Raw genomic sequence first — 14,883 nt, 5'->3', positions numbered from 1 at the left:
AAATATTTGTTTCTATTTCTATACCTTAATGTAATGTTATCAAGATTATTTCCTTTTTTCATTATTTTTTCTTTTGATTTGTTTTTGACATGTCCAAAATAAACTACTATTACTATTACATTTTGCCTGAGATGGGTCAATATGCGACATAGTTGTTAAAAATGTGTATCATCAGTCTTAGATTGGTAAAAAAAAAATACAATTGCCCTAACGTGTTAATATGCAAGAAAGTCAATGCCATTTTATACTCAGAATGCCACAATAAAATTCCCCTGAATGGAGCACAACTCTCCAGTGCTGATAGCACGTATGCAGCCCCATGCTTGACTGCACGAAAAACAAAGTTATCACTTGTTGCCGCACGATAATGGCTCTGTTGAGTCATTCCCAGTGTGCAGTACATCTATACTGCAACATGAGCTGCACACTGATTACTTTTAAAGTTTAAAGTACCAATGATTGTCACACACACACTAGGTGTGGTGAGATTATCCTCTGCATTTGACCCATCACCCTCACCCCCTGGGAGGTGAGGGGAGCAGTGAGCAGCAGTGGTGGCCGCACCTGGGAATCATTTTGGTGATGTAACCCCCAATTCCAACCCTTGATGCTCAGAGCCAAGCAGGGAGGTAATGGGTCCCATTTTTATAGTCTTTGGTATGACTCGGCCGGGGTTTGAGCAGGTTTTTTTGAGGTAGAGGTGGCCAAATTGGGGCTCTTGGACCAAGTTTGGCCCGCTGAATCGTTTCGCGTGGCCCGCCAAAGGGTGGGATCTTTATTATTTACATTTAGGTTATATGTATTTCAAACTTAAAATGAGGGTGTCCTGATCCAATATTCATATCAGATATTGGTGTGACATCATCCAAAATAAAAACAATTATTGGATGAAATCAGTTTGCATGTAAAATGTCCAGCAGCCCGTTTACTTGTGCTAAGCTGGACATTAAGTTAACATCTAATAAATATCCTACAATAAGTACACAAAGCTGTTTTTTTTCTTGTATTTTAGACAAGTTATTTACAAAAGGTAAACATGGTAGGCTTTAAGCTACTGAGAGCTGGTAGCTACACAACAGCTAGGCATACAATAGCACACAAGCTAGACATATGTAATAAGTGTCCTTAATTGAACAATATGGCGGACTAAAACAGCACATTTGTCAATTTAAATAAGTGTAATATAATTATACTTGCATATTTCTTAAACATACAAATAGAATACTCGAAGAGAACCAATATGGATACAGACCTAATGTTTCAACTTCAATGGCTTTAATTGAAATTACAGAAGAAATTACCAATGCAATAGATAGTAAAAAATGTGCGGCAGCGGTTTTTATGGATCTAACTAAAGCATTTCACACAATTAATCACAATATTTTAATCAAAAAACTAGAACGTTATGGCATCAGAGGGTTAGTCTTAAACTGGATAAGAAGTTATCTAACGAACAGGAAACAATACGTGAAGCTAGGCGAACACACATCTACAACGCTAAATATATCCTGTGGTGTACCTCAGGGATCAATACTAGGACCTAAATTATTCAATCTCTATATAAATTATTCAATCTCTATATACAAAAGATTTAAAGTTAGTATTATTTGCGGATGATACAACAGCATTTTGTTCAGGAGAGAACACACAGAAGATAATACAAATAATAACAGAAGAGATTAACAAATAAAAAAGATGGTTTGACAAAAACAGACTATCGCTGAATCTCAGTAAAACTAAAATAATGCTATTTGGTAACAGTAGAAGAGAAAGTCAAACACAAATACAAATAGACGGAATAGAAATTGAAAGAGTAAACGAAACCAAATTTGTAGGTATAATGATTGATGATAAATTGAACTGGAAATCTCACATAAAAAATATACAACATAAAGTAGCAAGAAACACGTCAATAATGAATAAAGCAAAACATGTTCTAGACCAAAAATACCTTCATATTCTCTACTGCTCACTAGTGTTACCATATCTGAGCTACTGTGTAGAAATATGGGGAAATAATTACAAAAGTACACTTCATTCATTAACGGTGTTACAAAAAAGATCAGTTAGAATAATACATAATGTCGGATATAGAGAACATCCAAACCCTTTATTTATTGAATCGAAAGTACTGAAACTCCACGACTTAGTGAATTTGCAAACAGCTAAAATTATGCACAAAGCAAAGTACAACCTGCTACCCAAGAAAATACAACAATTCTTCTCAAAAAAAGAGGAGAAATATAATCTTAGAGAGAAATGTAATTTAAAACATTTGTATGCACGTACAACACTTAAGACCTTCAGTATATCAGTATGTGGAATTAAATTTATGGAATGGATTAAGCAAAGCAATCAAACAATGTACTAATATGATCCACTTCAAGAAACTCTTCAAACTTAAAGTGTTTACAAAGTACAAAGAAGAAGAATACTGAATTGATTTAATTTATCCATTCTTTCACTCTCAAAATAATCTTACTTATCTCATCATATGAAATGTAACTTACTTCACCAATTATTATTTATTTATTTATTTTTGTTGTGATTACTTATGGAGTATATTGTGGATAAATTGAGAACAGAAAGTGAACAAAAGTTTTAGAAACTATTAAGAAAAAGAAAAGGGGTAGGATTAAATAAGCTCTGCTTCTTCCTACTCCTTTTCGAACATGTTGAAAAGAGAAACTGGAAATTGTGATGTATCATGTTGTATGCTTGCATGTTCGAAATAAACTCAAACTCAAACTCAAAGTCTCCAAGACATTAGAAAGCGTTCAGTGACAGATGTGTGCGCATACCACTTACTGCATCATTACAGACAAAATGGAGGTAGCTAGCAGACTTAACGCCTTTTTCACCAGCATAGCTGCAACTCTTGTCAACAAGCTGTCCCACCACTCTGGTCGCTTTGGTGTAGAACACATTAAAGCCTTCTACAGAAAGCTAGGAGTATCCAACAATGATTTCAAATTAGAAATGGTCACAGCTGATGAGGTGTTTAAAAAATTGAGCGCGCTCCACCCTAACAAGGCCACCGGCCTTGATAATATTCCCTCCAGATTCCTCAGGGACTCTGCCTCCATCATTGCCCCGATCATCACGCACATAATAAACCTATCAATTACACAAGGCCAAGTACCAAAAGATTTTAAGATAGCAAGAGTAACTCCCCTCTTTAAAAAAGGAAGCAAATTGGAACCTGGCAACTACCGACCTGTTTCTATTCTCAGCTCCATTTCGAAAGTAATGGAGAAAATAGTTTATGAACAGGTCGATAGTTACCTTGCCACTAATAAACTCATGTACAAATTCCAATCCGGCTTCAGAACTAACCACTCCACTGACACATGCCTTCTCTATCTGACCGACCACATCAAACATGAGGTGGACGCGGGCAAATACTGCGGCATGGTCATGCTGGACCTTCAGAAGGCCTTTGACACCGTTAACCACGCTATACTGTTGGATAAGCTCAGAGCAATCGGATTTAACAAAACCTCTTGGAGCTGGATGCAGTCTTACTTGGAGGGGAGGGAGCAGGTGGTAGAGGTGAACGGCACCGTGTCCCCCCCCCTCTCGGTGAGCTGTGGAGTCCCCCAAGGCAGTATATTGGGACCTTTACTGTTCCTAATATACATAAACGACATGTCATCGGCATGTGACTGTGAATTGTTTTTGTTTGCGGATGACTCTGCCCTGCTGGTATCCGGCAAGGACAAGTCACAGGTGGAGAAAATCCTCAGTGCTGAGCTCTGTAGAACTTGCACCTGGCTCGCTGACAACAAGCTATCCATCCACTTGGGTAAAACAGAATCCATCCTGTTTGGGTCCCACATCAAACTTAAGAGAGTCAATCACTTCACCATAAAAGTAGGTGACAGTGTCATCACCAGGAAAGATGAGGTCACCTACCTAGGTTCCATTCTAGAGGCTAACCTTTCCTGTGATAAAATGGCAACCAAGGTAATCAAAAAGGTTAACCAACGAACGAGATTTCTCTACAGAATTTCCTCTCTGGTCAACAAAAGCACCTTGAGGATTCTGGCGGGAACTCTCGTTCAACCCTTTTTCGATTACGCATGCACCTCCTGGTACCCTAGCACCTCCAAAACCCTCAAATCTAAACTCCAAACATCTCAGAACAAGCTAGTCAGGTTACTTCTAGACCTCCACCCCAGATCCCACCTCACTCCTACCCACTTCTCTAAAGTGGGCTGGCTCAAGGTGGAGGACAGAGTTAAACAACTTGCACTGAGCCTAGTCTATAAAATCCGCTACACCTCCCTGATACCGAAGTACATGTCAAACTACTTCCTTAACGTAAATGACCGCCATAACCACAACACCAGGGGGTGCTCCACTAACCACGTTAAACCCAGATTCCGAACTAACAAAGGTCTTAACTCATTCTCTTTCTATGCCACATCAATGTGGAATGCGCTCCCAACAGGTATAAAAGAAAGGGCATCTCTATCCTCCTTCAAAACCGCTATAAAAGTTCACCTCCAGGCAGCTACAACCCTAAACTAACACCCTCCCCGGATTGCTAATAATCAAATGTAAACAATCAAATGCAGATTCTTTTTCTTATGCCTTCTGATCTCTCTCTCTCTCTCTCTCTCTCTCTCTCTCTCTCTCTCTCTCTCTCTCTCTCTCTCTCTCTCTCTCTCTCTCTCTCTCTCTCTCTCTCTCTCTCTCTCTCTATGTCCACTACCCCCCCCCCCCCCCACCCCACACTCCTGATTGTAAATAATGTAAATAATTCAATGTGATTATCTTGTGTGATGACTGTATTATGATGATAGTATATATGATAGTATATATCTGTATCATGAATCAATTTAAGTGGACCCCGACTTAAACAAGTTGAAAAACTTATTCGGGTGTTACCATTTAGTGGTCAATTGTACGGAATATGTACTTCACTGTGCAACCTACTAATAAAAGTCTCAATCAATCAATCAATCAATCAACTTCACGTCATGAATTGTGGCCACCATGAGTCGCAAAAAAAACAATTACCGCTCTACTTCAACCTAAAAGACAGCATAAGTCCATTCCAGATAGTAAATAACAAATAGGTTAGTGTTATTTCTAACAACCAGTGTTCTCTGTTTGACTCATTTCACTTGACCAAGCATTTTCTAATATTCTACACTACAAAATAATACAAATACAGCATATATGATTCCTGCTGATATTGTACTTAATATCGGTATCGGCCAATTCTCAATCGCTGTCTTTGGCCCACGGCCCATTGCCGCATGTTCACTTTGGCCCTTGGAGGCAAAACGTTTGGGCATACCTGCTGTAAGGTTTATCCAAGACTACTGTTTATAGCATATAAAATATATACTATGATAATAATGGTTGCTCAAATGAGTAGTGTAGTGAGCTACCATACCTAAAACTATAGTAATCGCCACAGAGTAATGCAAGTGTATTTACTATAATGTTGTTTACCTGAGGATAGGAGGTCATCTTGGTCATCCTCAGCCTCACAAAGGCCTCTCTGCATCTGTATCTCCTCACTCCTTCTTAGATTGGTACAATTTAGGTCCTCCTTTTCAGTCCAACTATTGCCGGCTGACCTTCTCCACAGTGCATGGCTGTCGTAGATGTCCTCTTTGTGCTTGTTGTTGTACACTGATGGGGTGATGCTACTAGACGTTTCACACGCCAACGGCCGGTACCTCATTTCTGGATGTGTAGACAGAGAGCTTGGTGAGGAATAGTTCCGACAACAGGATGGTAGTCTTGGTGTTGGTTCCAACAGACTCTTTTTGGATTGTTCTGTATGTCCGTATGGTATTGTCCACCACTCTTTGCTGTCTCCCTCCATCCTCAGGGCTTGGTGAAGACTCTCACTCAAGGCCTCACCCAGACAACGGAGCTCATCAACTAGAACCTTGCACTGCCCGTCTTGGAGATGCTGCGGAACCTCATCGTCCAAACATCTTCCATCCACTAAATGAGGTTCATCTATGGCTGTGTTAGTCTTTTCGACCCACTCCAAACTGGTAAGACTGACTCGACCGATGATGTCTTCCACCTCTTCGATCTTGCTCTGAACGCGTTGTGCTGCAGGGGTTGTCTCAGAGGACATTCCCACTGTCTTGTTTTGAGTGTTCGTCCTTTGCTCTTTTGGGTTTCTGTTTGCGTCTTCAGTCCTTGGATCCAAACCAAAATGGGAACAGACTTCGTCATATTCAGAGAGGTCAGTATCTGAGCCAGACTCTTCACCTTCATCCTCACCGTGAAAGACCGGACAGTTCTTGCTGACATATGGCGAGGATAATGTGGCTACTCTCAATGACGGCTTTAAGTCCATTACATCAAAGCTTGAATGACCTATTGCCACTCTTTCTTTGCCAGGCAAGCAAAAGGAGGACTCTTCCTCTGAGTCCTGGGTCTCCTCATATGTTAACCAGAGCTTTGGCAGGCTTCTTGGGTTTGTAGGCAGTTGTGGAGACCTGGGAATCTCATTGATGTGAAGTAAAGGGGTTCCAGGGTAAACTAGCCGCTCTAGTCTCCTTCTTCCGATCCCACAGCATTTTGGCAAACTACCAAGATCTGCCTCGATGCTCATGCCCTCTTCGTTGCCCATGCTCTTGAAGGCCTGGTAGTCCGAGCAAAGCAGCAACCACTCTTTCAACAACAGTATCTCAGAAGACTCTGTAAGCCTGAATGTGTCCACAAGTTTGGTTGGACCCTCCTCCTTGCAGTAAGAGATTAGTTGGTAAGGGGAAGCAAGGCCCCCGAGGGATGGACTCACATGTGCACTCATCCCAGTGATGGGGATATGCAGGCACAAGGAGGCATGAGTGCCTTTCATGATGATATTTAGGAGAAACGGATGAACGAGATGTGTTCTTTAAACCATGAATTGTATTGTTGGAATCCCTCCTGCACGAATCCTGGCACAGACAAAAAGCAAACACTTGTGTCACTTGTTTTTTAGGTTACTGCTTGCGAGCTAGGTCTACATTGTCAAGAGTTTGTTTCTACCCCTTAAGGTGCAATGTAGACTTAATATTGGACTGTAAGTTAAAGTTAGTTAAAGTTAAAGTCCCAACAATAGTCACACCCACACTAGGTGTGGTGAAATTATCCTCTGCATTTGACCCATCCTCATGTTCACCCCCTGGGAGGTGAGAGGAGCAGTGAGCAGCAGCGGTGGCCGCGCTCGTGAATCATTTGGTGATTTAACCCCCAATTCCAACCCTTGATGCTGAGCGCCAAGCAGGGATGCAATGGGTCCCATTTTTAATAGTCTTTGGTATGACTTGCTGGGGTTTGAACTCACGACCTTCCAGCCTTAGGGCGGACACTCTAACCACAAGGCCACTGAGCAGGTACTTTTTATCAACATGTACAGTTTTATGTTCCCAAGTTTAGTGGACTGACATACCTATTTGTGACAACAAAGTTTAAATAAATTGCGGGGCCTCACAGCAAAACAATAAAATCTGTTAGAGTAAACACCTGAAATCAAGGTTTTGGTCATTTTGTTTATCTTATGTGTAATATGTACAAACATCTGATAGTTATTGTTCAAAATAAGCAAGATTAAAACCGTTTGGTCAAAATGTTGGCCCTTTGTAATATTTTACAAGATAACATGTAGGTCAGGGTACCTACTCAGTGGTTAGAGTGTCCGCCCTGAGATCGGTAGGTTGCGCGTTCAAACCCCGGCCGCGTCATACCAAAGACTCTAAAAATGGGACCCATTACCTCCCTGCTTGGCACTCAGCATCAAAGGTTAGAATTGGGGGTTAAATCACCAAAAATGATTCCCGGGCGCGGCACCGCTGCTGCCCACTGCTCCCCTCATCTCCCAGGGGGTGAACAAGGGGATGGGTCAAATGCAGAAGACAAATTTCACCACACCTAGTGTGTGTGTGACAATCATTGGTACTTTAACTTTAACTTAACAAAGCAATTGACCCTACCCTCAGTATAAGTGTAATTTCTTCTAACGTTCAACATTTCAACTTTACAACATAGTTTTGTAAAAACTTTGCGTTAATTTTGATTTCAGTGGGGCCCCGATCCTGCGTTATGTTGTGACACAGATTGTTTTAATTTTACTTTCACAATATGCCACAGACCAAACAAATGTCCCCTGGCCCTAACAGTTTAATTAAATTCCAATTGAATACTTCTGCCTACAGTCAAACACCTTCAATCCCAGCACTAGTCATACAGCAGAGGCTATATATAAATTAGGATACGAAACATACCTATACAGTTGTCCATGCAGCAGCAACAGACTCCTTTGTTCCACTTGCAGCGACGCAAGAGTTACAACCAAGGTCTTCTTGCAGTCACGTCTGTCTGGTGGCACCTGGGCGACTCTCATTGGCTCAACATATGGAAATCCCTGCTTCTAATCCTCTAAAGACTGACAGCTACGGAGGGGAGCACAAACACAAACAGATGCGGAGCTCAGTGAGGATTTGCACGGATATATCTTATCCACCTAATTTAGAACTATAACTGAACAGAGGTACTGTATACTACTATGAGTCCTGTCATTTCAGGCTTTTTGTCGCTGTTTGTCAGTAATGTTAACGCAAATATTCAGTAAATTATTCAATGTGTTACACTGATTCACATCTTAATCTTACTTTCTACATAACACACACAACCAGACCACACCAGTGGGCATGCAAAGGCAGACATCATAGTGAATATGACTCAAGTAAAGAGGCAACACTCCTGAGCAAATTGCTATTTAGCAACCCATAATGACACTATGTTCACTATTTAGGTCAAGAGTGTGCCACAACGAGCTCAACCCTACTCAGTGCGTGCACTAGGCTAATTGGACCCATTGCCCAAGCTGTCTCTAAAGGATTAGTTACACAAGAAAATCAAAAACAGCTGCTACTGTCACTGAAACCACAACAATGGCATTCACAGATAATCTGTTTGAATAATATTTTAGTGTTTTACAACCATTACAATTTGGTTGACCATGGGCGCACGCAATCTCGAGCGACATCCGGTTTCCCACGGTCGCTGCCATCTTGGCAAGGTGAAAACAAACGCTACTCCAGAGCTTGTCTCAAAAAATGGGACATTTTCTGCCGTGTCTGTGGGATTTTTATGCCGCCATATCTTTTGATTATTTCGAGTGGTTGGGTGCTAATGCCAGACATCAATATGAAGCCAAACTAACCGCTGTTGGGCTGGAAATTTGCCCATAGAAGCATCCTGACGATGTGTGGATCGATTGATTGGATTTGATTATCGGTCAAACCGGAACTATTCAAATATGATATAGTGTGCAGTTGTATATTTATGATTTATCAAGGGGAATGGCACGCAACCTCAGTCCTATCATGCTGGGTCAGTAGCCGCCCCCCATCCCAGCGTCTCTTACAACTAAACAGTATATTTTGTTTAAATAATTATATTTCATATTTTATTATTGTATAATTAATCCGACAAAAAAAAAAAAAGAAATTCGGTGATAAAAATATTTCCTAATACAAAGTTAGCTAAATTAGAAATAGAAACGCATCACATGAAGTTACAAGTTCATTACTATTTACGATATTGTGCAGCAACACGCTTGCTGCACAGCACAGCCTGTCCTTGTCAGTTTCTTGACAGCACAAAACCACTAGTCACGATCTGTTGACCTCTTTCTAGACCGAAACTTGTAAAATGACAACTTTGTAGTGTCCGCCCTGAGACTGGAAGGTCGTGAGTTCAAACCCCGGCCGAGTCATACAAAAGACTATAAAAATGGGACCCATTACCTCCCTGCTTGGCACTCAGCATCAATGGTTAGAATTGGGGGTTAAATCACCAAAATTATTCCAGAGGGCGGCCACCGCTGCTGCTCACTACTCCTCTCACCTCGTAGGGGGTAAACATGGGGATGGGTCAAATGCAGAGGATAATTTCACCACACCTAGTGTGTGTGTGACTATATTTGGGACTTTAACTTTATCTTTCTCTCCTTGTTTCCTATTGTGGTTGGTAGATTACACCGCCTCACAGTTTCTGGGCATGATAACAACCGATGAGAAAATCGAAAAAAGCCAAGAAAAAACTGTAAATGTGTGCGATCACCTCTGAAAACAACGTACAAATGAATGGCTTCCCTGCGCCAAGATGGCGTCGACCGTGGGAAACCGGAAGTAGCTCGAAATTGCGTGCGCTTATAGAAGAAAACATATTTACTAATTCATTTTATAGGAAATCATGAAAGTGAATACATTTATTTGTACATTCTACTTGTATTCATTACACTATTTCAGTATACATTCAGTAATAGGTTATACTCGCCTGACGTCACGTCCGGCTCATTAAATATGCGAGGCTTGAATTGGTGGCGTCTATTGTCATAGCGTTCTGGGCGGCATTTTGCCTTTCTCGAGGAAAAACATCCTACGCCTGCGTTGTTTTAGGCTGTTGGAACTGTTCAAATCGCAAACTGGATAAAAGTGTTACGGTTTGGTCGCATGGTTATGCGTGGATCGTTTCCCCGAGATGCAGACGGAACTCTGGAGGCAGCGAACAGGTAGGACAATTATTTATTCTCCATAAATCAGTCAGGCAGGAATACAAAAGCGGAACAAGCGTGCTGATAGCATGGGGAGCTAAGGCAAAAAACTAGCACTGAAAAGCTAACATAGAGCCAGCCCGAGTGTGGCGAAAGGCAGGAATAAATAGCTCTCTGATTAGTGCCCGGGAGCAGGTGAGCGTCCCGAACACTAATCAGAGGCAGGTGAAAATAATCAGCAGCCATGGCAACTAAGAAACACAAACCCAGGGGTGCTGAAAACAGAACTAAAGGAGTCAAACTAAAATAAAACATGATCCGAGCAACGAATCATGACAAAAAGTTTATTCAGAGTTCCTCAAGAGGTAATCAAGAAGGGCGAAAGAGTGCAAGATTTTGCGAAAGAAGACGAGAAAAGTAGCACGCACTAGAGTCCAAGAAGAACGCACAAGTTTGCAATGATCACTTCGATAAAGGTTTGTTTGATATACTTTTAACGTTTAGTATTTCCCATTGAAGTATTATCGTGATATTATTTGTATTTCTTAAAACACATTTTTGCTACGAGTGTTTCGTGAAGCACCAACTGGGCGAGTCTAAACAACAGAAAGCAAATGTAAGCAAAACCTAAAAGAGTTAAGCTTTTACCAAAGGCAGCAATCATAAATAAAGCTTTCGGCATAAAAAAATGTTGACATATATAGTTATATTTTGATAAAGACGGGGAAACATGCGTAATCGTAACGACCCGTGCAACAACAACAACAACAAAAAGGTAACAAACATGGCAGTTGACGCAAAATTAAATCATGAAATGCAACATTACCGGAGCAAAAACGATGCATCATTTATCCGGGAGAGTCTTGATACCAATGTCCTTGACCAAGCCACACACACAGAAGTTGTAGACCTGCGTGCTTTTCCAAGTTTCCATTGGTTTTGTCGTGTAGAATGACATCTGGAGCACCAGATAGTTCGACATGTCTCTGAACCTGGCTGACAGATAATCCTTGAGATCACTCGACAAATCTTATTTTGATAATGTATAAGGATAGATTCCATTGCAGAGGTTGCATTTTTTGCTCGTATCTTTTAATGATAAGATCTAGGCATGATAAGATCTAGGCCCTTTGCGTACTCAGATAGTTCCCACTCTGTTTGCTGCACAGTAGCCATGTTGGTTTGGCGATCCACCACTTTGTTCACTTTCGTTCAAGAGTCACATGCCTGAATACAACCTATGCAAAATTTCTCTGCATGCTTTGAATGGGAAAATCCACAATCATATTCCCGATTTGAAAGTGAATAAAAACCAATGATTAGTTGGTTTGAGGATTGAGAATCCTGAATGTATTAAAAATGTTGAACATCAGAGGGTTGATTGTTTATGATGTCATAAGGACTTGATATCAAAAAGACACGTAGGTCACACAGCCTTGATACTAACGACTCGCATAAATGCTGTAGAGGTGGAATAATTGCTTGAGGTAAAACAGTGTTTCTTAACCCAGTGTTTTTCAACCACTGTACCGCGAGTGCCGTGAGATATGTACAGGTGTGCCGTGGGACATTGTCTAATTTCACCTATTTGGGTTAAAAATATTTTTTGCAAACCAGTAATTATAGTCTGCAAATGATGTGTTGTTGTTAAGTGTCGGTGCTGTCTAGAGCTCGGCAGAGTAACCGTGTAATACTCTTCCATATCAGTAGGTGGCAGCAGGTAGCTAATTGCTTTGTAGATGTCGGAAACAGCGTGAGGCAGCCTGCATGTAAAAAGGTGTCTAATGCTTAAACCAAAAATAAACAAAAGGTGAGTGCCCCTAAGAAAAGACATTGAAACTTAGGGAAGGCTATGCAGAACGAAACTAAAACTGAACTGGCTACAAAGTAAACAAAAACAGAATGCTGGACGACCGCAAAGACTTACTGTGGAGCAAAGATGGCGTACACAAAGTACATCCGAACATGACGTTACAATCAACAATGTCCCCACAAAGAAGGATAAAAATAACTGAAATATTCTTGATTGCTAAAACAAAGTAGATGCGGGAAATAACGCTCAAAGGAAGACATGAAACTGCTACAGGAAAGTACCAAAAAAAGACAAATAGCCACCAAAATACGAGCGCAAGACAAGAAGTAAAACACTACACACAGGAAAACAGCAAAAAAGTCAAAATAAGTCAGGGTGTGATGTGAGAGGTGGTGACAGTACACCTACTTTGAGACAAGAGCTATAGTGATGCATGCTTGGTTATGGTTTAAAGTCATATCCCAACAATTGCGACAACGACTTTTTATTGTCAACTGAGTTTCGTTTTTGAATGATTTCTGCTGGTGGTGTGCCTGCGCATTTTTTTCAACGCAAAAAATGTGCCTTGGCTCAAAAAAGGTTGAAAAACACTGTCTTAACCATCCCGTTGTTCTGAGCCGTGTATAGAGAGAGTACGAACAACTCTGTTTCAGAGTTGTACCCAAACATGGCGCCCTGTAGTCACGTGAGGGGCTTTTGACCAATCAGAGAGAGTATGGCCAGACAATCCCTTAAATGATTGGTCAAAAGCCCCTCACGTGACTACAGACTACAGGGCGCCATGTTGTCCATACTCTCTCCATATAGGGCTCTGCCATCACCCCCTGGTGGGCCGACAAAAAATATCAGTTTCTCAGCTGTGGCGCAGAGGTACTAAGTTGTACTACACTTTTCCACCATTTGTGGCAGTAATGACATTATCAAACAAACAAGAAGTTTGGAGCTAAAGTCATAGAGAAGTTTCTTAATGGCAAAAATTATGACTAAAGTGGGGAAGTTTTATTTTCATTTGCACTTTAATTTTATTGACAGTTTGGTTGAGAAACATATTTATTCATTTGGTTTATTTTCGCACAACATAATTGTATGTAAATTTAGTTTTGTCATTTATGTGTCTCTTCTTAAGCAGTATATTTGGTTAGTACTTATTTTTCTAATCTGCCTGACCTAAGCCTAGGGTTCATGTGTTAAATATATAACAATCTTTGTGATTAACAAATGGTTTCATATAATTTGACAAGGTTCTAAACTGTAATAGGTTACATATAATTATTGAATACGACTAAAACCACGAGTGAGATTACTAAATCAGTGTTAATATTTAAATGGGCTCTGGGTACCTCTGTAGTGAAACACTTGAGAAAATGTAAAGCACAGATCCGCAAAGCCTCTTTAGGTGAAGTGTTGAGTTTTAATTTGCCAGCATCGGACAGTGTTTTGTGTGTTTATTTTAATACAGTGTTTTTGTCCTTGATTCCAAGGTTGGCAGTTCAACAGAACTCTTGTAAATAGTTGAAATGTGACTCAAGAAAAGCTTTTGGCGTTAAGGTGATAAAAGCATCCTCTGCAGTCTTCTCAGTTTCAGGCAGGCTAAAAACACCAAAGAACTTGACAGTTGATACCCAGGCAGAGCAGTTATTGGACAGAGGATAAAAGGCCCTAAAAATCCAAGCTACAACTTCCGACGCAAGAAAAAGAAAGCTGTGTAAAATGGAGGCGTACAGGGTAAAACAGCTTGAAAAAGAAACCAATAGCTGGTAAAAGTTTATTCACCAATAGATCAGACTTTATCATCAAAGAAAGCAAACAACATGGATGAGTTCAAGGAACGTTCAAGAAACTTGTGGGAGTTGGAGTTCAGAGACAGAGTCAGTAGTCAGAAATGACAATATTGAGTTCATGGATGTCAATGAAGATTATATTGAAGTTTCCGAGTCAGAAGACGAGGTCTATCCAGATATCAATGTACCATTTGAATGTCAGGCAAAGTTTAAAGAAGCAATTAGTCTGACCAATTAGTCTGACCAGTTGACAGGATATGGTCAAAATAAGCTTGACTTCATAATAGTTAGTAACCATATTGAAGGTATCCACTGTTTAGGTAAACCGGACAGCTATAGAGTTTTCATAGTGAGGCACCTGCACAGACATTTTGGGGGACAGGTGTTCAAGCCAGAAAAAAAGGCACCCTTAGCAAAAAATATTGATAAAACCACTATGATAAAAATCACAGCAGGATAGTTATAATTTATAGAGTAACAATTACAAACACAAATTAACGAATTGCATTAAAAAATACAGTTAACATATATTTTTTTACTGTTTTCTGATAGAGTTAAAGTACAAGCAGCATCACAGTAATAATCCATCCATCCATTTTTATACCGCTTGTCCATCTCGTACAAATATACATCACCAGACGTCGTAACTCACCTACCTTTTATCTTGAAAATTATGATCTTAATGAAACTAAACTAGCCAACTTGTCAAATTTGTAAAAACAGTAAAACTGTAGTTAAATGATTTGCTTGCTCATCCATCTTCCTTT

General features: G+C 40.3%; 1 protein-coding gene across 1 annotated transcript in view; it reads right to left on the bottom strand.

The window, feature by feature from the left end:
* LOC133640755 (formin-like) overlaps positions 1 to 11,850 on the bottom strand; it is a 95,312-nt gene extending 83,462 nt beyond the window's left edge. The window contains exons 1-3 of the mRNA XM_062034338.1: positions 11,349 to 11,850; positions 8,247 to 8,414; positions 5,467 to 6,920 (exon numbers count right to left, since the gene is read on the bottom strand). Coding sequence (XP_061890322.1) covers positions 5,467 to 6,838 — 1,372 coding nt within the window. The 5' untranslated portion in view covers positions 6,839 to 6,920; positions 8,247 to 8,414; positions 11,349 to 11,850. The remainder of the gene's footprint in view (positions 1 to 5,466; positions 6,921 to 8,246; positions 8,415 to 11,348) is intronic.
* Between the last annotated feature and the right edge of the window lie 3,033 nt (positions 11,851 to 14,883).

This window comes from Entelurus aequoreus, linkage group LG23, assembly GCF_033978785.1.
Source record: "Entelurus aequoreus isolate RoL-2023_Sb linkage group LG23, RoL_Eaeq_v1.1, whole genome shotgun sequence".
Taxonomy (NCBI): Eukaryota; Metazoa; Chordata; class Actinopteri; order Syngnathiformes; family Syngnathidae; genus Entelurus; species Entelurus aequoreus.
The sequence above is the reverse complement of the archived record's forward strand: the minus strand, read 5'-3'. Positions and strand labels throughout refer to the sequence as shown.